The sequence below is a fragment of the Pristiophorus japonicus genome, chromosome 18 (assembly GCF_044704955.1).
Source record: "Pristiophorus japonicus isolate sPriJap1 chromosome 18, sPriJap1.hap1, whole genome shotgun sequence".
In the NCBI taxonomy this organism is placed as follows: Eukaryota; Metazoa; Chordata; class Chondrichthyes; family Pristiophoridae; genus Pristiophorus; species Pristiophorus japonicus.
The window spans coordinates 107729367-107750200 of record NC_091994.1 but is presented as its reverse complement, the minus strand read 5'-3'; the positions used below and the strand labels follow the sequence as shown (position 1 = coordinate 107750200).

Here is a 20834-nt window from a genome sequence, read left to right as displayed (position 1 = left end):
CGAGAGAGTGGTCTTAGGCGACTCTCCCTCTCATTTACTCCCCTCCTCTGTGAAGTAGATCCTGATACACGGCAACAATCAGAAGATACGATGAGAGAGGAATGGTTGAGCCACACGATGTTCTCCTTGGAGCAGAGAAGGCCAAGAGGAGATTCGATAGAGGTGTTTAAAATGACAAAGGTAAATAAGGTTTCCAGTGGCTGAAGAACTGATAACGAGAGGACACAGATTTACGGTGATTGGCAAAAGAACCAGAGGTGGCATGAAGGAAAACTTCTTTACGCAACAAATGGTTAGGATTTGGAACGCACTGCCTGATGGTTGGTGGATAAGGATTCAATAGTAGCCTTCAAAAGGTAAGTGGATAAATACTTGCAAGAGAAAATATTGCAGGATTACGGGGAAAGAGTGGGGGAGCGGGGCTGACTGGATTGCTTTTTGAAAGAGCCGACGCAGATTCGATGGGCCGAATGGTCTCCCTCTGTGCTGCAATATTCTATGATTGTTTGTCACTCCATTCCATATTGATGCCTCCTTGTCCCACTCTCTTGCTCTCTTGAAAATTTTTGTAAGCCTGATAAACTTTTCTTCACACTCATTTCCTCCTTTCATTTTAATTTTGTTCTTACTAGGGTACAACTTACCCTTTATTTTAAATGAAAAATAACCCCTTCCATTTGATTTGGCTGAGAATATCTTGCAATTTGGTGACCTCATCTGAAAAATACTAAAGTTTAACCTTGATGCAGGCATGACAGCCCCCCCTCCCCCTTGCAAAATACAAGGAGCCATTGAATAAATTAAATTCTGGTGCATTACATGGAATTCCAGGAATTTTAATCAGTGTTTTGGAGATCACATTCTGCAATTCTGTTCATTTTTCCTTCACAGCTGAGAATCAGTGGTGACATTGAACATAACTGACTCCCACAATGGGTACTTGATTCTATTCAAGGGCACTGATTACCCCTTTTCTTTTCTCCTTGCCCCACAAGAGAATTGTAACCCCACATGTTCATGATCAGGGAGGGTAGTCTTAATATTCTCTCGATAACATGCAGTAGTTTTTCTGCGATTTGCTTTATTTCACTCTGACTCCTCAAAGTGAGCCACACAGACTTTGACTGAAGCCCGCAAAAGCTGGGCAATTCAGAGTTTCTCTTTTGTTTAAGTTTGACGGTATGTCTGAGTTATTATATTAGTTACGCTGCATCACGGGGTGGGGGTGGGCACTTGTATGTTTGTTTCTGTTTCTTTGGGCAACCTTCCTCCCTGATTGATCAACTAAAAAGGCAAAAAGCTGGGCAGGAGCTGGCGAAAAATATAGATTCTTGTGCACAATTGTGGAGACAGTTCAGGGAGGAACGGGACACTTTTGTTGTATTTTGTTTGATGACCTACATTGGCTCCCGGTTGAGCTGTGCCTCGCTTTAAAAATTCTTATCCATGACCTCGCCGCTCCCTATCTCTGTAATCTCCTCCAGCCCCACAACCCTCCGGGATGTCTGCGCTCATCTAATTCTGGCCTCTTGCATATCCCCGGTTCCCACTCGCACCAAGTCCCGCTCGCCCATCACCCCGTGCTCGCTGACTTACATTGGCTCCCGGTTAAGCAACACCTTGATTTCAAAATTCTCTTCCTTGTTTATAAATCTCTCCATGGCCTCGCCCCTCCCTATCTCTGTAATCTCCTCCCCCCCCCCACCCACCCCCGATATGTCTGCGCTCCTCTAATTCTGCCCTCTTGACCATCCCTGATTATAATCGCTCAACCATTGGTGGCCGTGCTTTCAGGCTGCCAAGGCCCCGAGCTCTGGAACTCCCTGCCGAAACCTCTCCGCCTCGACCTCTCTCTCCTCCTTTAAGACTCTCCTGAAAACCTACCTCTTTGACGCAGCTTTTGGTCACCTGTCCTAATTTCTCCTTATGTAGCTCAGTGTCAAGTTTTGTTTTGCGCCACACCTATGAAGCGCCTTTGGGGCATTTCACTAATTTAAAGGCGCTATATAAATGCAAGTTGTTGTTGACGCTGGGGCCAACCAGTGTCTCCCTGTTTAGTTTATTTAGAAAAAGGCTGCACCCCGGCGGGAAGCAATGAAAATAAACTGGAGAACTGCAGCTGGGGTGGATTTTAAATAGGATGGACTGAAGCAGACACGGTCCCTTTAAGCGAGGGACTGACTGTTGTGTGGGGGTGGAGGCATTTGACTGTGTGTGTTTGCTTGGCTGGAGAAGCGGGAGCAGGATTCCCAAATGATCGCGTTGCTCTCACATGATGTTTACTGAGCTGGAGGTGGGCAGGGGGCAGGCGAGAGGAACAGCTTGTTGCAGTTGCAAGGGGGAAACGCGACACATTGAGAGAGGTTGGGAAGGGGAGGGAGTGGGGGAACTTTTCAGCAATCACAGCCACGTGAGCAGAAGCAGCAAAGGCTGGGCTTTAAACCAGCTGATGTCGAACTTGCTGTGACTCTCATGGGTGTATCCGTTTCGGAAAGAATGCCCTAGGCAAAACTTTATTTTTTATATTGTTTTGCAAAAAGTGCAATTTGGGAAGGAGGGTCGCAGAAGCTGCAGTTTTGCAAACATGCCGAATGTGACCCAGACCGAAGTTTACACCTACGAGAAAATTATCATTTTCATCTCCTGCTGCTTGTCGCTGCTGGGCTCGGCGCTGATCATTGGGACCCACTTCTGGTGGCCGGACCTGAGGAGCAAAGCCCGGCAGCTGCTGGTCTATCTCTCGCTCGCCGACCTGCTCTCGGCTCTCTCCTACTCCTACGGGGTCCTGCGGGATTTCCGGAGCTCCTCCTGGGACTGCGTGCTGCAAGGGGCCGTCTCCACCTTCGCCAACACCAGCTCCTTCTTCTGGACCGTGGCGATCGCCGTCTACCTCTACCTGCTCATCGTCAGGTCGGACCAGGGTCTGGCCGATGGGTTGGTGGTCTGGTTCCACGCCGTCAGGTGAGGCTCTCTCCTCGGGTGGCTCTCCTGCTTCTTGGCAATGCATTTACAAAACAAAAAAAACCCATGTTGTGCCTGTTTAGAAATGAGTTTCTTTCTTTCTCTCCGACTTGATGCAAGTTGAAACCGGTGTAAAGATTAGAGTCTCTCAGCTCCGAGTTATACTGCACTCTGTGAGGGGAGTCTCCCGGCCCAGAGTTATACTGCACTGTGTGAGAGGGGGAGTCTCCAGGCCCAGAGTTATACTGCACTCTGAGTATGTAACTATCCAAGCTCAGAGTTATACTGCACTCTGTTTAGATTCATAGAATGGTTACAACATAGAAAGAGGCCATTCGGCCCGTCGAGCCCATGCCGTCTCTCTGCAAGACCACTTCAGTGAGTCCCGCTCCCCTGCTCTTTCCCCATAGCCCTGCAATGTTTTTTCCTTCAGGTACTTATCCAATTCCCTTTTGAAAGCCGTGATTGAGTCTGCCTTCACCCACCCTTTCAGGCAGCGCATTCCAGATCCTAACCACTCGCATAAACACAAGTTTTTCCTCATGTCGCCTTTGGTTCTTTTGCCAATCACTGTAAATCTGTGTCCCCTGCCAATAGGAACAGTTTCTCTCTGGACCCCCTCATTATTTTGAACACCTCGATCAAATCTCCTCTCAACCTTCCCTGGTCTAAGGAGAACATCCCCAGCTTTTCTAATCTAGCCACAAACCTGAAGTCCCTCATCCCTGGAATCATTCTCGTAAATCTTTTCTGCACCCTCTCTAAGGCCTTCACATCCTTCCTATAATGCAGTGCCCAGAATTGGACACAATACTCCAGTTGGGGCTGAACCAGTGTTTTATAAAGGTTCATCATAACTTCCTTGCTTTTGTACTCTATGCCTCTATTTATGAAGCCCAGGATCCTGTAAGCTTTTATTAACCGCTTTCTCAACCTGCCCTGCCACCTTCGATGATTTGTGCACATATATCCCCAGGTCCCTCTATTACTGCAACCCCTTTAGGATTTTACCCCTTTCTGTGGTAAATTTCATCTGCCATGTGTCCGCCCATTTCAGCAGCCTGTCTCTATCCTCTTGAAGTCTATCACTATCCTCCTCACTGTTCACTGTACTTCCAAGTTTTGTGTCATCTGCAAATTTTGAAATTGTGCCCTGTACACCCAAGTCCACGTCATTAATATATATCAAGAAAAGCAGTGATCCTAGTACTGACCCCTGGGGAACACCACTGTATACCTTCCTCCAGTCTGAGGAGGGAGGTTACTTTATTAATGAAGGGGCAATGCATTAATGTGGATTTGCAAAATGTAGTTAACTCCAGAGTTAGTGGTGGTGGTCTGCAATGTTTGGTGCTGCACCAAAGGAGATCCCAGTTTGGATCTCGGCTTTGTAGCTCATCTCTGCTGAGTTGGAGGAGCTGCAGTTCGTTTCACTCATCCCTGACCGAGAGAAAGAGACAAAGACCAAGGGCTCCTCTTCCCCACTGCTGTCCAATAAAGCAGGTACCTGCAAAACATGGGCATTGGACGAGGGCTGGGTTGGGCTCCGCCGTGATGCCTTCCATGGTTGAATAGACAGTGGTATCTGTCGTCTTGTTTCACCTGTTGAGAATGGCTACTTTGGCCAGGGACTTGGGACCGCAGCCACAGCAGGAGAAGAATTGGCGTAAGAAATAAAACCTTTTTTTTTAGACTAAAAGAAGTTGCAATTAATTTGAATCTCTACAGATGACAACGTTCTTTGGAAGAAGCAGTAGAAAGCTGTCTGGTGCATTTTTGATTTAAAAAAAAAAAAAAAAAATGTGCATTTTGAAACAGAGGTTCACTTCCCACAAGCTTTTATTCCCTGAAAGTGGCAGTTCATGCTGGGGTACAGTTTCTAGTGCCAGTCGCCTTCTGGGTTTTTTTTTGTTCTAGCACCCAGTGCATCTATGGCACCAATTCTTTCATTGGCCTCCTTCCCTCAGCCCCTCTGTCCTTTGCCTTACCTGTCCTCAGAAAACCTCTGTGGAGGAATCTGAAAAATTGTGGGGGGGTGAGGGAGGGGTGCTCTGTGCCCTGCTGCAGATCCCTCCAGAGTGCATCTTTCGGTCTCGATGTTCCAAGTCATTGCTTCCAGTTTTAACCACATTGGTCTGCCCCTTTAAGCTGCTGCAGCCATTTAAACACTGCAGCAATGTTGTATTTCCTGCAACGTCCCTGCCTGACCCCCTCCCCCCAACCAACCAAGGAAAGTTCTAACATACATCAGAATTAGGAGACTGCCATCCAGCCCCTCGAGCCTGATCCACCATTCAATAAGATCGCGGCTGATCTACTTCAAATCCACTTTCCCACCCGATCCCCATATGCCTTGATTTCCCAGAGAGTCCAAAGTTTCTTTCTATCTCAGGCCTGAATATATTCAACAACACAACATCCACAACCCTTTGGGACGGATAATTCCAAAGACACACAACTGAGTGAAGAAATTCTTCCTCATCTCAGTCTTGGACAACCCCTTATCCTGAAACTGTTTCCACCTTAATTCTAGACTCTCCAGCCAGGGGGAAACAACCTCTCAGCATCTGCCCTATCAATCTCCCTCAGAATCTTGTATGTTTCAATGAGATCGCCTCTCAAAGAGCAGAATAGTGCAGGATGTCCACCCGGAACATGATGATCGGCTTTACCCTGGAGAATTTTCAAATTTCGGAGCAGGATCATGTCAGAAGGCGCAATTTCCACCGCTGCTGCACCTCCAGCAGAAACCCCTCCGCCATGGAAAATCTAGCTCTAAGTGCCAAAGAGTAGGAGAGATATCATAGCCGTACCTGATCCAGACCCGTCCTCTCCCCGCGTCCACACGCTGCCCTGCTCAAACAGAGGACCCTGGATGGTGAAGGGCAACAGCGAATTACTTTGCCACCTGCTTGCAGCCTGGGATGCTGTGGCCATTTGCAGTGCTGTCAAGTCTGCTCACTCCGAGCAGACCAGTGATTGATTCCAGAGACTCCAGCACAAAAATCTAGGCTGACTCCCCAGTGCAGTACTGAGGGAGCGCTGCACTGCCAGAGGTGTCGTCTTTCAGATCAGATGTTAAACCGAGGCCCCGTCTGCTCTCTCTCAGGTGGACGTAACAGATCTATTTCGAAAAGGAGCAGGGGCATTCTCAGTATCCTGGCAATCGTTTATCTCCTCCAACTCTTACAGCAGATGATCTGGTCATTTACTTCATTGCTGTTTGTGGGAACTTGCTGTGTGCAGATTGGCTGCCATGTTTCCTACATTACAACAGTGACTACACTTCAAAAAGTACTTCATTGGCTGTAAAGTGCTTTGGGATCTCATGAAAGGTGCTCTATAAATGCAAGTTTCTCCCTTTCCTGGGCTGTGACTCTGCCGCATGGCACAGTGTAATTATGTAATTACCCACTAAGCCACAACTTCCTCATTTTCAATTTCTGCTGATGTGAAAGTTTTAGTTTGTGGAAACTTATTGAATTAATGTCGTATGCTGCCAAGTTAATACTTGTTTGCTGTGCGAACCGTGATCTCTCCTCAGTCACAGGCATCACCAACTCGAGACGGACCGCATCTCTCATTTTGAGACCTCAAAGTACAGTTTGTATGTGACCCCACCAATCATTTTAAGCTCTTCGACATTTAAGTACAGTCCAAGCAAATAAGCTCTGATGTATGTTGACTCCAAGTGCACTTACCTCTCTCCATGATGCAAAGAGTGCTGTGATGCACAGTTGGTGTTAAACCTCACAGAGAGGGAGTCATTCTCAAGCAATACAAGTGAACTATGGCAGCAGTGAAACCCCATACTCTCTGGGCATTCTGTTCAGTTTGATGATTGAAAAGAAATAGACCTATGTGCATTTATACAGCGCTTTTCACAACCTCCGGACGTCCCAAAGCGTTTCACAGCCAATGAAGTACTTTTGAAGTGTAGTTACAGTTGTAATGTCGGAAACGCAGCAGCCAATTTGTGCACAGCAAGCTCCCACAGAGAGCAATGAAAAGGTCGTCTGTTGTCGGTATTGGGTGAGAGATAAATATTGGCCAGGAAACTGAAAGAACTCCTGCTGTTCTACAAATAGTGCTGTGAGATCTTTAGCGTTCACTTGCAAAGGCAGATGGCTTGATTTAATGTCTCAACCGAAAGATGGCGCCTCCCAGCACTCGCTCACTGCTGCTCAGAAACACCAACCTAGCACATGTGCTCCAGTCTCTGGAGTAGGGCTTGAACCCACTGAGGGTGAGCCAAGACAGCCACCTCAAAGCCACCTACCACCTGTAAGTATAGGGGGCATTTTAAAGGTGTGTTTACAAACCATCTTTAGTATCACAGTGAAGCGGTTTGCAATGCTAAAGTAGGTATATCAACGTGGAATAATCTGACTGCTTCAGATTATTCCTTGGAACTTGAAAATAAAGTCTCCAGCAACCTTGGTTCAAACCTTAACTGCTCAGCCCTTATTGTGGTATGAATGTGGTAGCCTGACTCCATAGCAACTTTCCTTCCGTGTTATTGCCCCCTAATATTGCCACTATTTTGAGAGAAGTGACTTTAAACATTTACTTCAGAAGTTAACCCCACCTAAACCCTGCCTACCCTTCTCCGCCTCTCTACATAAACACACTGTGTCATGTTGCACTGAGTCTCACAGCCTAGGAAAAAGAGAAACTTGCATTTATATAGCACCTCCCAAAGCGCTTTACAGCCAATGGAGTGCTTTTTGAAGTGCAGTCGCTGTTGTGATGTAGGCAATGCGGCAGCTAATTGCGCACAGCAAGCTCCCACAATCGGCTCCTTAAAACCTATCTCTTTGACCAAGCTTTTGGTCATCTGCCCTAACTTCTCATGTGGCTCGGTGTCACATTTTTTTCTTTTTATAATATTCCTGTGAAGTGCCTTGGGACGGTTTACTACATTAAAGGCGCTATATAAATACAAGTTGTTGTCGCCACCTTCAAGCATTCTACCAAACCTAGATTTGCTCAGTGGTGGAGCGCTGTGGTCCTGTGTGACAAATAGTGGGCACACCCTTGCCACCTGAGTCAGCGCAGATCAAAGCCTTTAAATGAATACTTCCTGAAGAAACTGTACTATCTCCGCCTTAAATATATTCAATCACCCTGGGGTAGAGAATTCCAAAAATTCACGACCCTCCTGAGAGAAGAAATTCCTCCTCACCGTTTTAAATGGGCGGCCCCTAGTTCTAGACTCCCCCATGAGGGGAAACATCCTCTCTGCATCTATCCTGCTGAGCCCCCTCAGAAGCTTGCACGTTTCAATAAGAGCACCTCTCATTCTTCTAAATTCCAATAATCAGTTGAAGTAAAGGTTGCCCATGCTGTACGTTCTAACATTACTGATAGGCGTCAATATCTTTTGTGTTTTACAGTTGGTTTGTGCCTCTCGTGATCACTGTGGCCGCAGTTAGTCTGCAGAAAATAGGCTACGATGCGTCTGATGTGTCAGTGGGCTGGTGCTGGGTCAGCATCGAGGCAGAAGATCATGTCTTGTGGATGTTGCTAACTGGCAAAATCTGGGAATTCATCGCTTACATCACCCTACCAATTCTCTACATCCTCATTAAGAAACACATTCACAGAGCGGTAAGACGGAACATTGTGTGATGTCGTTGTGCTCTGATAAAGGCTGGTCTGACCTTTTTAAAAGTCCGGGTTCCTAAAGACTGTGTAAATTTAAGACAGAGATAGACAGTTTCTTAACCGATAATGGATTAGGGGGTTATGGGGCAGAGAAGTGGACCTGAATCCATGATCGGATCAGCCATAATCGTATTAAATGGCGGAGCAGGCTCGAGGGGTCGTATGGCCTACTCATGTTCTTAATTTCTCTCTCTCCCCTTTTTTTTGGGGGAAAAAAAAAGCAATTGACTAGACCCCTCTGGCCTGTACCCCAATCCTTGCTGCATCCATCTAGCTCATTAATGGGCAATTATATGGGCTGGAGGGCCGCTTACCCAGAATGCACACCAAACCTTGTTATGAACGCCCACCGCTTTGGGGCCCAGAATCACGGAACGGGCCAGGGGGAATCGCTTTTGTGAATTATTAATTTGATTGCAGTATTACTATGGGTTTTCCTTGGCTGCGTTTCGTGTCTGTCTCTGACCCGTGTGAAGTGAAAGTGGATAGACCAATGTGTGGCTCGAGCTCTGGCTCGCGTTCTATTTCTGTCCCGTCCAGCGGGCGGATCGAAGGACTTGGCGGGCCGGATATGGCCCGCGGCCCCCATTTTGCCCACTGCTGTAGCTGATGGCTCTTGTGCCATCTGCTGGTAAATGCCTTAGTGTGAGGGTGGGGTGGGGATAGATGGGGGGAGCGGTTGGCGGGGGCACCGTGAAGCCGAGCTGGATTACCACTTGCTTAAAACCGACCACTCAAGATGAAAAATGTCATCAGCTGCTCCACAAGCGGCAGATGATGTGTGTCTCATATGGTGAACTGACGCTTTGATTTATACCTCGGTCAATATTTCAGCACTTCTCCTCCTCTGGGCTCTCATCTTGCCAGTGGGCAAGCATCACGCGATAATAATTGAGGAATATTTTTTGCTTGAGTTGCCATCTGGCAATGTTTTCATTTTCCCCAATTAGGCTTTTTGTACGATTTGAAGTAGCCAGGACCCAGATTTGAGAGGAAACTTCTTGAATTCAGAACTCTCTCTCTCTCTCTTAGGCAGTCACCCGGAGTCGAGGATGACTTGCTCCCACACTAATGGCTGATGAGACCAATGCGGGATCTTACAGTCTCTGTCACAGGCGGTTGGAGGGACGGGTGGGTGGGGTTCTTGGGTTGTCGTACGCTCCTTCCGCTGTTTGTGCTTGGCTTCCGCGTGCTCCCAATGAAAGAGACTCATAAGTGTTCGGCGCCTTCTCGGGTGCTTCTCCTCCACTTTGAGTGGTCTTGGGATTCCCAAGAGTTGGTGGGGATGTTACATTTTTTCAAGGAGGCTTTGAGGGTGTCCTTCAAGCGTTTTTTCTGCCCTCCTGGGGCTCGCCTGCCATTACGTAGCTTGGAGTAGAGCGCTTATTTCTGGAGTCTAGTATCGGGCATGCGGACAATGTGGCCCGGCCATCGGAGCTGATCGAGCGTGGTCAAGCCTCGATGCTGGGGATATTGGCCTGAGCGAGCACGCTGATGTTGATGCGCCTATTCTGCCAATTAATTTGCAGGATTTTGCGGAGGCAGCGTTGGTGGTACTTTTCCAGCGCGTTGAGGTGCCTGCTGTACATAGTCCATGTCTCTAAGCCATACAGGAGGGCGGGTATCACCACTGCTCTGTAGACCACGAGCTTGGTGCCGGGTTTGAGATCCTGGTCTTCAAACACTCTATTCCTCAGGCGGCCAAAGGCTGCAATGGCACACTGAAGAGCTGCTCTGTACATGACCCTTGGGCCAAACAAACGTGCATTAATGTGTTGGGGCAGAGTGTGTGCACCACACCACAAATTGGAAGCAAAGGTGTTGGTGGTTAGTGTTCGCCGTGCTACAGTCTCAGCTATATACTCCGCTGGCTAGCACCAGCATTTTATCAAGCTGCAGTTGATTTCCCAAATATGAAAGCTTAATGACTGCTTTGAATGTCTGTAGTTACAGATCTAAAGAATAAGAGGTACAATTTTAAGATAATTGGCAAAAAGAACCAGAGGTGATGTGAGAATTATTTTTAACGCAGTGAGTTATAATCCAGAATGCACTCTGAGATGTCTGCGCTCCTCAAATTCTGCCCTTTTGGGCATACATGATTGTAACTGCTCAACCATCATTAGCCGTGCCTTCAGCTGCTGAGGCCCCAAGCTCTGGAACTCCCTCCCTAAACCTCTCCTCCTCTCTACCTCTCTTTCCTCCTTCAAAACGCTCCTTAAAACCTACCTCTTTGACCAAGCTTTTGGTCATCTGACATAATTTCTCCTTGTGTGGCTCGGTGTCAAATTTATTTGTTTTGTCTTAAAACACTCCTGTGAATTTTCTCATCTCCGTTTTAAATGGGCGGCCCCTAATTCTAAGATTATGCCCCCTAGTTCTAATCACCATCAGTGGAAACATCCTCTCTGCATCCACCTTGTCAAGCCCCCTCATAATCTTATACGTTTTGATAAGATCACCTCTCATTCTTTTGAATTCCAATGAGTAGAGGCCCAACCTACTCAACCCCCTCGTCTCCGGAATCAACCTAGTGAACCTTCTCTGAAGTGCCTCCAAAACAAGTATATCCTTTCGTAAATATGGAAACCAAAACTGCACGCAGTATTCCAGGTGTGATCTCACCAGTACCCTGTATAACTGTAGCAAGACTTCCCTGCTTTTATACTCCATCCCCTTTGCAATAAAGGCCAAGATTCCATTGGCCTTCCTGATCACTTGCTGTACCTACATACTATTCTTTTGTGTTTCATGCACAAGTGCCCCCAGGTCCTGTTGAACTGCAGCACTTTGCAATTTGTCTTCATTTAAATAATAACTTGCTCTTTGATTTTTTTTCTGCCAAAGTGCATAACCTCATATTTTCCAACATTATACTCCATCAGCCAGATTTTTGCCCACTTACTTAGCCTGTCTGTTCTTTTGCAGGTTTTTTGTGTCCACCTCACATATTGGTTTTCCTCCCATGTTGCTTTTCCTCCCATCTTTGTAGTGTCAGCAAACTTGGCTACGTTACACTCGGTCCCTTCATCCAAGTCGTTAGTATAGATTGTAAATAGTTGGGGTCCCAGCACTGATCCCTGTGGCACCCACTAGTTACTGATTGCCAAGCCAAGAATAAACCATTTATCCCGACTCTCTGTTTTCTGTTCGTCAGCCAATAATTGGAGGTATTCGAGCATTGTAGATTGACTTGGTACTTTCCCTGTGGCAGGCTCAACGTGAAGCCTGCAGAATCACTACACAGCCAACCAGTGCATGAGAGAAGGCTGTGCTGTCACTTGCCGTCTTATCTGTGTAGGTTTGCAGTCGACCTCCAAGCTGTGACCGTGCAGGATATTGAGAAAAGTCATTTATGCTCTGACGATTGTAGGTTTGGACTGAATGAAATAAAAATTGAGGTTTTGATTTTGGATTTGAGTAATCGGGATCTTCTGTGAGTATTGGGAGGTCTGGAGGATCCAAATTTTTGTAATATTGTGATTATGTCTACACAGATAAGTACTTTGTGTAGAACCTGAATATGGTGTATGAAATGATACAATGAACTCCGTTCTATGAGCCAGCGACCAGTAGTAACCTCGTCAGTCTTTGATGGCTTCCAGAAGTGAAGATACAAAGGTGAAGTTCAGGTTATATACTGGGCCCCAGCACCAGTGTACCTATGACACTAGGACCTCTGATGGTAGTGCCCCCTGGTGGCGGGCAGACCTTGTGTACATGCATTACACTGAAGACAGAAACAGGGCTGTAAATATACCAAACATTTATGAACTGACTAACTTGACTAAGGCTACATCACTTCACAAAGATAAGTACAGTTGACGGAAGCCATGCAGAAAGAACTTGCATTTATATAGTGCCTTTCACAACCTTGGGCTGTCCCAAAGCATTTCACAGCCAATGAATTATTTTAAAAGTGTAGTCACTTGAGATATGGCAGACCGGAGTAGTACCTCAGGCCTGCTCTGCCATTCAGTTCGATCGTGACTACTCTGTACCTCAACTCCATTTTCCCACCTTTGCTCCATATCCCTTGATTCCCTTACCTAACAAAAATCCAACTGTCTGAGTTTTGAAAGCTCCAATTGCCCTCTGGGGGCAAGAGTTCCAAATTTCTACTAACTTTTTGTGTGGAGAAAGTGCTTTCTGATTTTTCTCCTTAATGGCCTAGCTCTAAATTTAAGATGATGTCCCTTTGTTCTTGATTTCCTGCACTTGAGGAAAGAGTTTCTCTGTATCTACCCTATCGAGTCCTTTTAACATTTTAAACATCGAGATCACATGGCTCCGGTTGGGGTGGAGTGTCGAATGTTTCGCTATAAGGGATGTTGCAGTTGTGTGGGGTGGACTGGTTGGGCTGGGTGCTCTTTACCTTTCCTTCATTGTTTATAGGTTTATATGTAACCTTCAGGGCTGCTGACCGAGGGCCGTGCGGCTCTTTGTCGACCGGAGCGGACACAATGGGCCGAAATGGCCTCCTTCTGCGCTGTAAATTTCTATGTTTATCTGATCATAGAAGCATAGAAAATAGGTGCAGGAATAGGCCATTCGGCCCTTCGAGCCTGCACCACCATTCAATATGATGATGGCTGATCATGCAACTTCAGTACCCCATTCCTGGTTTCTCTCCATACCCCTTGATCCCTTCAGCCACATCTAACTCCCTTTTGAACATATCTAACGAACTGGCCTCAACAATTTTCTGTGGTAGAGAATTCCACAGGTTCACAATTCTGAGTGAAGAAGTTTCCCCTCATCTCGGTCCTAAATGGCTTACCCTTTTATCCTTAGACTGTGACCCCTGGTTCTAGATTTCCCCAACATCAGGAACATTCTTCCTGCATCTAACCCTGTCCAATCCCGTCAGAATTTTATATGTTTCTGAGAGATCCCCTCTCATTCTTCTAAATTCCAGTGAATATAAGCCAAGTCGATCTGGTCTTTCTTCATATGTCAGTCCTGCCATCCCGGGAATCAGTCTGGTGAACCTTCGCTGCACTCCCTCAATTGCAAGAATATCCTTCCTCAGATTAGGAGACCAAAACATTCAAGGTGTGGCCTCACCAAGGCCCTGTACAACTGGAGCAAGACCTCCCTGCTCCTATACTCAAATCCCCTCACTGTGAAGGCCAGCATGCCATTTGCTTTCTTTACTGCCTGCTGTACCTGCATGCCTACTTTCAATGACTGATGTATCATGACACCCAGGTCTCATTGCACCTCCCTTTTACTAATCTGTCACCATTGAGATAATCTGCCTTCCTGTTTTTGCCACCAAAGTAGATAACCTCACACTTATCCACATTATACTGCATCTGCCATGCATTTTCCCATTCATCCCTCAAGCCCCTGTACTGCAGGGAATACAAACCAAGTTGTGTTCATAATTAAACCATCTAGCCTATCCTAGAAACCCACTGCAACCCCTCCTGCCCTCCCAGTTTGTGTCTGACTCCCTCTTGAATGACTCGAGATTTTTCCTCCAGCACTATGCCTCGAACACTTAGTTTAACTGAGCCGATTACTTTATGCAGTAATTGCTACCACTTTTGAACCAATCAAACACTGAATGCTGACTCAATTGAAGTAATCAAAAAAGAAACCTTGATGAGTGATTTGGAAAAATGTTTTCCCCCCCCTCATTATAGCCATGGTATCCATTATTTACAGAGAATGAAATACGGCTCATCGGACTGAAGTAAAACTTGTCGGCCCAACTGCAGGGGAATGCTCCCTTAAACAGATCTGTCCATAATGTTACTTTAATTCTGCTAATTGAGTTGTGGCACAAATATATTTGTGCCCCTTTTAACTGCCAATTATTTGCAATCTATCTTAATCCTTAAGGTTCAGACAGAATTAGACAAATTCCAGTTTAGATTTTCTTTCTTTTTTAAATGAATGATTTTGACTAAAGCAAAGCAGATATAAAACTTATTTAGTTTACCCAGATTAAGTTAATTATAATCTTTTTTTTTTGTTGAAAAGATTGCCGCGACTTCATACTTCTAATCTTTGTCTTGTGCTTGATGAACAGTACCATGCTTGTGTTCAAAGCCCGAGCCAGTTGAGGAGGGCGGGGGCTGGAGGAGGGAGAGAGAAAGAGAGGAGATGCATGTCACATGCCAGTAGGACTGTCTGTAAATAGACTTGGTGTAGTATGAGTGAATCAAGCCCATTATCCAAGGCAGTGTTTGTGTTCCCCCCCCCACCCCCGTTAGACCAGTAGATGGGATTGGTACAGTGGCTTTGTGACCGAGACCATCATTTGCTCTTTCCTTGCTTGCCTGCTGTTTAGAACCAATAGGAAGGGGAGTTGGCCATTGAGCCCCTCGAGCCTGTTCCACCATTCAATGAGATCATGGCTGATCTGCGAGCAAACTCCATCTGCCTGCCTTTGCCCCATATCCCTTAATACCTTTGGTTAACAAAAGTCTATTAATCTCCGATTTTAAAATGAACATTTGACCTACCATCAATTGCTGTTTGCGGAAGAGAGTTCCAAACTTCTGCTACCCTTTGTGTGTAGAAGTGTTTTCTAATTTCACTCCTGAAATGCTTAGACGGTGCCCCCGAGTCCTAGAATCCCCAATCAGCGAAAAAAGTTTCTCTATACACCCTATCTGTCCCCCTTGATATCTTGAAAACTTTGATCAAATCACTCCTCAAACGTCTAAATTCCAATAACTCGTCTTCTCATCATATTCCTGATGTTTCTTTATAGTAGTGGTTGCTTGTGCTCTTAAACATACTCCAAATAGTTCAAAGGTGGAAGCAGTGATAGTCTGAGTGGGATTCCACTGATAGGGGAGATTAGAACCTAGGGGACATAATCTTAGAATCAGGGGCCGCCCATTTAAAAGTGAGATGAGGAGGAATTTCTTCTCTGAGGGTTGTAAATCTGTGGAATTTGCTGCCTACGATAGCTGGGACATTGATTTAAATTTAAGACAGAATTAGACAGTTTCTTAAACGATAAGGGGTTATGGGGAGCGGGCGGGGAAGTGGAGCTGAGTCCATGACCGGATCAGCCATGATTGTATTAAATGGCGGAGCAGGCTCGAGTAGCCGTATGGCCTACTCCTGCTCCTATTATGTTTTTTTTCCCTCCCACACCCCTGAGAGATGAAGCAGAACGTGGGCAACAGGGAGTGCCTGCTTGCATGAGAAGACATGTTTGTCCTCGTTCCGCAAGTACAGCAATATTCCCAGTAGGGCTTTATTTTCACACTAACCAAGAATATTGAAGGCATTTTCCGTTCTGCGACGGGTTTCACCGCGCACCATCTGTGACTGTGCAGGTGCGTGACCTGTTCCTTGGCCTGCTTCAAAACCAGCCATTGGAAGAAATGCAAGAACAGCCAGGCAATGTCTCTCCCTCTCTACCCACCCTGCTCCACCTAAAGAAAGACACATTTATACAGCGCTTTTCGTGAGCACCGTACATCTCAAAATACTTTACTTTTGGAGTGTAGTAACACTGTTGTAATGTAGGAAATGCGGCAGCCAATTTGCGCACAGCAAGCTCCCACAAACGGCAATGTGATAATGACCAGGTAATCTGGGTATTTTTTTGGTATGTTGATTGAGGGATAAATATTGGCCAGGACACCAGGGATAACTCCCCTCTGCTCTTCTTCGAAATAGTGCCACAGAATCTTTTACATCCGCCAGAGAGGGCAGACGGGGCCTCGGTTTAACGCCTCATCCGAAACATAGAAAGTTACAGCGCAGAAGGAGCCATTTCAGCCCATCGTGTCTGCGCCGGCCGACAGAGCCACACGGCCCTTGATCAGCAACCCTAAAGGTTACTTCCCTGTCTACAACCCCGTCATCAGTCTTGTTGCAAAATGTTGAAGGAACCAATTTGCATGACAGAAAACTATTCTTTTCATTGTGTAACAGCTGTGACGCTGTGTTTTCCAGTCGAGCCCATGAATTCTCACCTATTCTGATGCAGTGCCAAAGCGTTCTAATTCACTGTAATTATCATGCAAAATCTTCTTCACTTCCTCCTCCTGAGAATAAAAGAATAATTGCATATAATTAAGATAACTACTCTCAGAAATAAGATGAGGCAACACCTAGAAAATAATTGTTTTTGCAGCTGATGGATGACTCCTCATATCAAAAAGGGTGGCTGCAATAATTTGCCGGAGGCCCCAGTCGAGGTGCATGTACATGGGTGGCGGGAATGGTCTTAGGCTGGGTGAGGCTTGCCACACGATCCTCAAACAATGGGTCTCTTGGCCGGGTGGGGGTGGGGGTGGGGGGGGGGGGAAACATGTCAGCACTTTTGACAGTGCAGCACTCCCTCAGCACTGCACTGCAGCGTCCGCCTAGGTTTATGTGCTCAACTCCCTGGCGTGGGACTTGAACCTCCAACCATCTGACTCGGAAGCAAGAGTGCTGCCCACTGAGCCACAGCGGACATTAAAGAAAGACTAACATTTATATAGCGCCTTTGGCAACATCAGGACACCCCAGGGCTAGTGAAGTACTGTATTAATACAATTGTACTAAAATAATAAAATGCTAAGTTGTTTCAGTTCAGTACCTCTTATGCCATTTTATTGGGTACACCAGCCCTAGCCTTTTGTGACGTGTGAGCTTGGCAGTTTACTTGAACACACGCACACTTAGCCAAACAAATTGTGGCCTTAAATTTTATAGAGCTAGTTTTAACTATCTGGTTGGGTGTTGGGAGGTTTTGTGTGGAGAGGAATGCATTTCCCGAGGCGGTGGGGGTGGCAGAAGGAGAATGTTTGAACCAGGAATATTCAGGAGAGGGGCAGAGGGGAGGACGTTGCTCGCCTTGGAACAAGTATTCCTCCCTTCTTTCCTGAAGGTGGTGACTTGCACTGGGGTAGTGTTTCTTCATAGCTGGCCACCCTCCAGTACTACGCCCAAGTAACCATTCCCACAAAGTGTGTCGGACAGGCACTTGAGGATGAGGAAGTTGCAGGTTTATGGACAAAAAGTGGGGACGTGGAACTAAGCACGACTACTCGTTGGGACCGGAATTCCGGGTCTCGGACAGACCCGTTAGTGTCCGTTTGCGGCGGCCATGCGTCAGAATCCCGTGGCCGCCGCTTAGTTGCCAACTGGCCGACCCGACCCAAATTCAGTTCGGTGATTTTTTTTGGCCTGGACCCGATGCTGATGACCGCCGCAAGCGCATCACCAGAACGCGCACCACCGCTCTCCCTCACCTGAAAAATGCACCGACCGCAACTCGGGTCAAAAATCGATGCCGCACGGTGCCCCCGACAGCTTTTTTCCATCGGTGCACCTTATCCGGAGTGAGTGCGGTGTGGCAGTGCAGCAGCTCTTCGTGGGGAGGGTCCACTGCCGCGGCCACCATGTATTTATTTTTGCCGGGTGACTTCCCGATCGGCTGGCAAGATGGTGCCCGTGGGTTCTGCCGGGCTGCCAACGGACAGCCTGGCACCCCGCTCTTAGGTGGCCTGACCGAAACCCTCCCTGGTGGGCCAGTGGCCGAAGATTTTAAATGGCTGATTGATTGTCTCCTCTTTAACGGAGTGGAGAGAGCGTGGTGACGCACAAGCGCTGTGACGTCTCCACCGCTGAGTGACTGCGGCGGAGTCTCGGTCCCTCAGCCTGCCTTCCTGTCGATCTCCCGCCCCCACGATGACCATCTTCCATTGGGATTTTAAAAAAATGTCAAAGTCCTGAAAATCAATCATCCGGCTGCATCATGGATCCCTGCGGTAAAAGCAGCTTAAAAACTCATGGATGCGCCAGCTTTCTTGCGCAAATGAATTTCGGCTCCTTTGTGTCTACGCCAAGCCCTGGCCAATATTTATCCCTCAATCAACATAAAAAACAGATAATCTGGGTCATTATCACATTGCTGTTTGTGGGAGCTTGCTGTGCGCAAATTGGCTGCCACATTTCCGACATTGCAACAGTGACTACATTCCAAAAGTCTTTAATTAGCTGTAAAATGCTTTGACACGTCCGGTGGTCATGAACGGCGCGATATAAATGCAAGTCTGTCTTTTTTTCCAAAGAGCCAGCACAGATACGAAGAGCCGAATGGCCTCCTGTGCTGCAACGTTCTCTGATTCTGTGTACACCTCGGCAGTATGTGTTGTTGGGGTATTCAACCGTGGAGTGTAGCACAACTGAGGCTAATCCTTGTGTCCACTCGTGCACATATATTAGGTAATCAGTGGATGGTAATTGAGTACAGGAACCCTAATACTTCTGGGAAAAGGCTTTGATTCCAGTAGGCCTCGTGGCGCAATGGTAGCGTGTCTGACTCCAGATCAGAAGGTTGCCTGTTCAAATCAAGTCGGGGTAACTGTTCTTGCCTACGGCCACACTAGTCTGAAAACGCCCGATCTCGTCTGATCTCGGAATCTAAGCAGAGTCAGGCCTGGTTAGTACTTGGATGGGAGACTGCCTGGGAATACCAGGTGCAGTAGGAGAGCCTGGATAGCTCAGTTGGTAGAGCATCAGACTTTTAATCTGAGGGTCCAGGGTTCAAGTCCCTGTTCGGGCTTTCTGTTGAAAGCATGACTTTTACGAACCTGGTATTGCAGTACTTCCAGGAACGGTGCAGTGGCTCTAGGCCTTTTGGCTAAGAGCATTGGCGCAGAGTGATCCTTGGCGTGTGCAAGGTGACCTCTGGCGTTTGTGATTTGACAAAGAATTGGAACGATTGGCTACGAATTTAAAAAAAAAAAAGGCTTTGATTCCAGACTATTAAAGCCTCAAAACTGCTATTACGTAGTTTAAAACATTTTTTTTTTCTTTTGTTCCTCATTCTTAAATAATTAACAAGTCATGAAACTACTGCTGAAGTTGCCTTCTGATAATGTGTTTATGTATGGGGCAAGTTGTGTCTGGCTGAGCTTGATGGTGGCTTCTTGTGTAAGTGCATAGTTTGGTCGAATTGGAATCCAAGATATGCAACCAGAAATTCAAGAGGTATTTTTACTCTGTGTTCATAGTTATTTCCTAGCTGATGGGCAGGATAAATATAGAGCATGTGTTGAACATTTTATGAGAATATTGAAGCTGATTACAAAGTTGTTCCACTTGGTTTTACTGTTGACCAATTTAATCTGTGTTCTTTCCCATTGGTTGGTTATGACCTGCTCAGGACATGTGGCTCATTGGGCAGCACCCTCGCCTCCAAGTCAGAAGGTTGTGGGTTCAAGTCCCACTCCAGAGACTTGAGCACAAAAGTCTCGGCTGACTCTCCAGTGCAGTGCTGAGGGAGCGCTGCACATGTCGGAGGTGCCGTCTTTCGGATGAGAAGTTAAACCGAGGCCCCGTCTGCGCTCTCAGGTGGATGTAAAACATCCCATGGCACTATTTCGAAGAAGAGCCGGGGAGTTATCCCCGGTGTCCTGGGGCCAATATTTATCCCTCAATCAACATCACCAAAACAGATTATCTGGTCATTCTCTCATTGCTGTTTGTGAGAGCTTGCTGTGTGTAAATTGGCTGCCGCGTTTCCCACATTACAACAGTGACTGTATTTCAAAAGTACTTCATTGGCTGTAAAGCGCTTTGCGATGTCCGGTGTTTGAGAAAGGCGCTATAGAAATGCAAGTCTGTCTTTAGCTGAAAGGATGAATGTGTAACTATGACAACCCGGGGCCTCTGATCTTCTGTCCCCATCTCTCTTTTTTAGCCAATTGAAAGTTATAAACAGGAACTGAACTGAACCGGTCCAAGACTCTGCTCTTGTGGGATTTAAAACTTTGGCAGTCAGGGATTCAAGTCCACAGCAGCCTAAAAGCATGGCTACCACAAGCCTAACTTCCTTCCATCTGCTTGATCCGCCCTTTTCACTGCTAACTTTATTTCTGGGGGACGGGGAGGGATCTGTTGATACTTTGGCTCCTCTCTATCTTTATCGAAAACAAACAAAACTTGAAATAAAATAAGAATGCAGGATGCTTAAAGGAAAATTTATCTTGCCCAGTCCCCTCCTGAGAATGCAGGAAGCAGCTGGATTTGCATTGCAATCGATTGGACACTAAGGGAATCGAGGAATATGGGGATTAGGTGGGAAAGTGGCATTGATATCGATGATCAGCCATGATTTTGTTGAATGGCAGAGCCGGCTCGAGGGGTCGTATGGCCTACTCCTGCTCCTAATACTTGGGTTCGTTTCCCACATTACAACAGTGACTCCCCTCCAAAAGTACTTCATTGGTTGTAAA

The 20834-nt window shown here is 46.6% G+C and overlaps 1 protein-coding gene, 1 non-coding gene and 1 pseudogene across 2 annotated transcripts in view; all 3 read left to right on the top strand.

The window, feature by feature from the left end:
- The first annotated feature begins 2396 nt into the window (after positions 1-2396).
- Positions 2397-20834, top strand: part of gpr157 (G protein-coupled receptor 157) — a 33478-nt gene continuing 15040 nt past the window's right edge. Inside the window, exons 1-2 of the mRNA XM_070861040.1 lie at positions 2397-2961; positions 8358-8571. Coding sequence (XP_070717141.1) covers positions 2585-2961; positions 8358-8571 — 591 coding nt within the window. The 5' untranslated portion in view covers positions 2397-2584. The remainder of the gene's footprint in view (positions 2962-8357; positions 8572-20834) is intronic.
- Positions 18967-19085, top strand: LOC139229555 (5S ribosomal RNA; annotated as a pseudogene).
- trnak-uuu (transfer RNA lysine (anticodon UUU)) lies at positions 19087-19159 on the top strand. The gene has a single exon. It is a non-coding gene; the product is annotated as a tRNA-Lys (tRNA).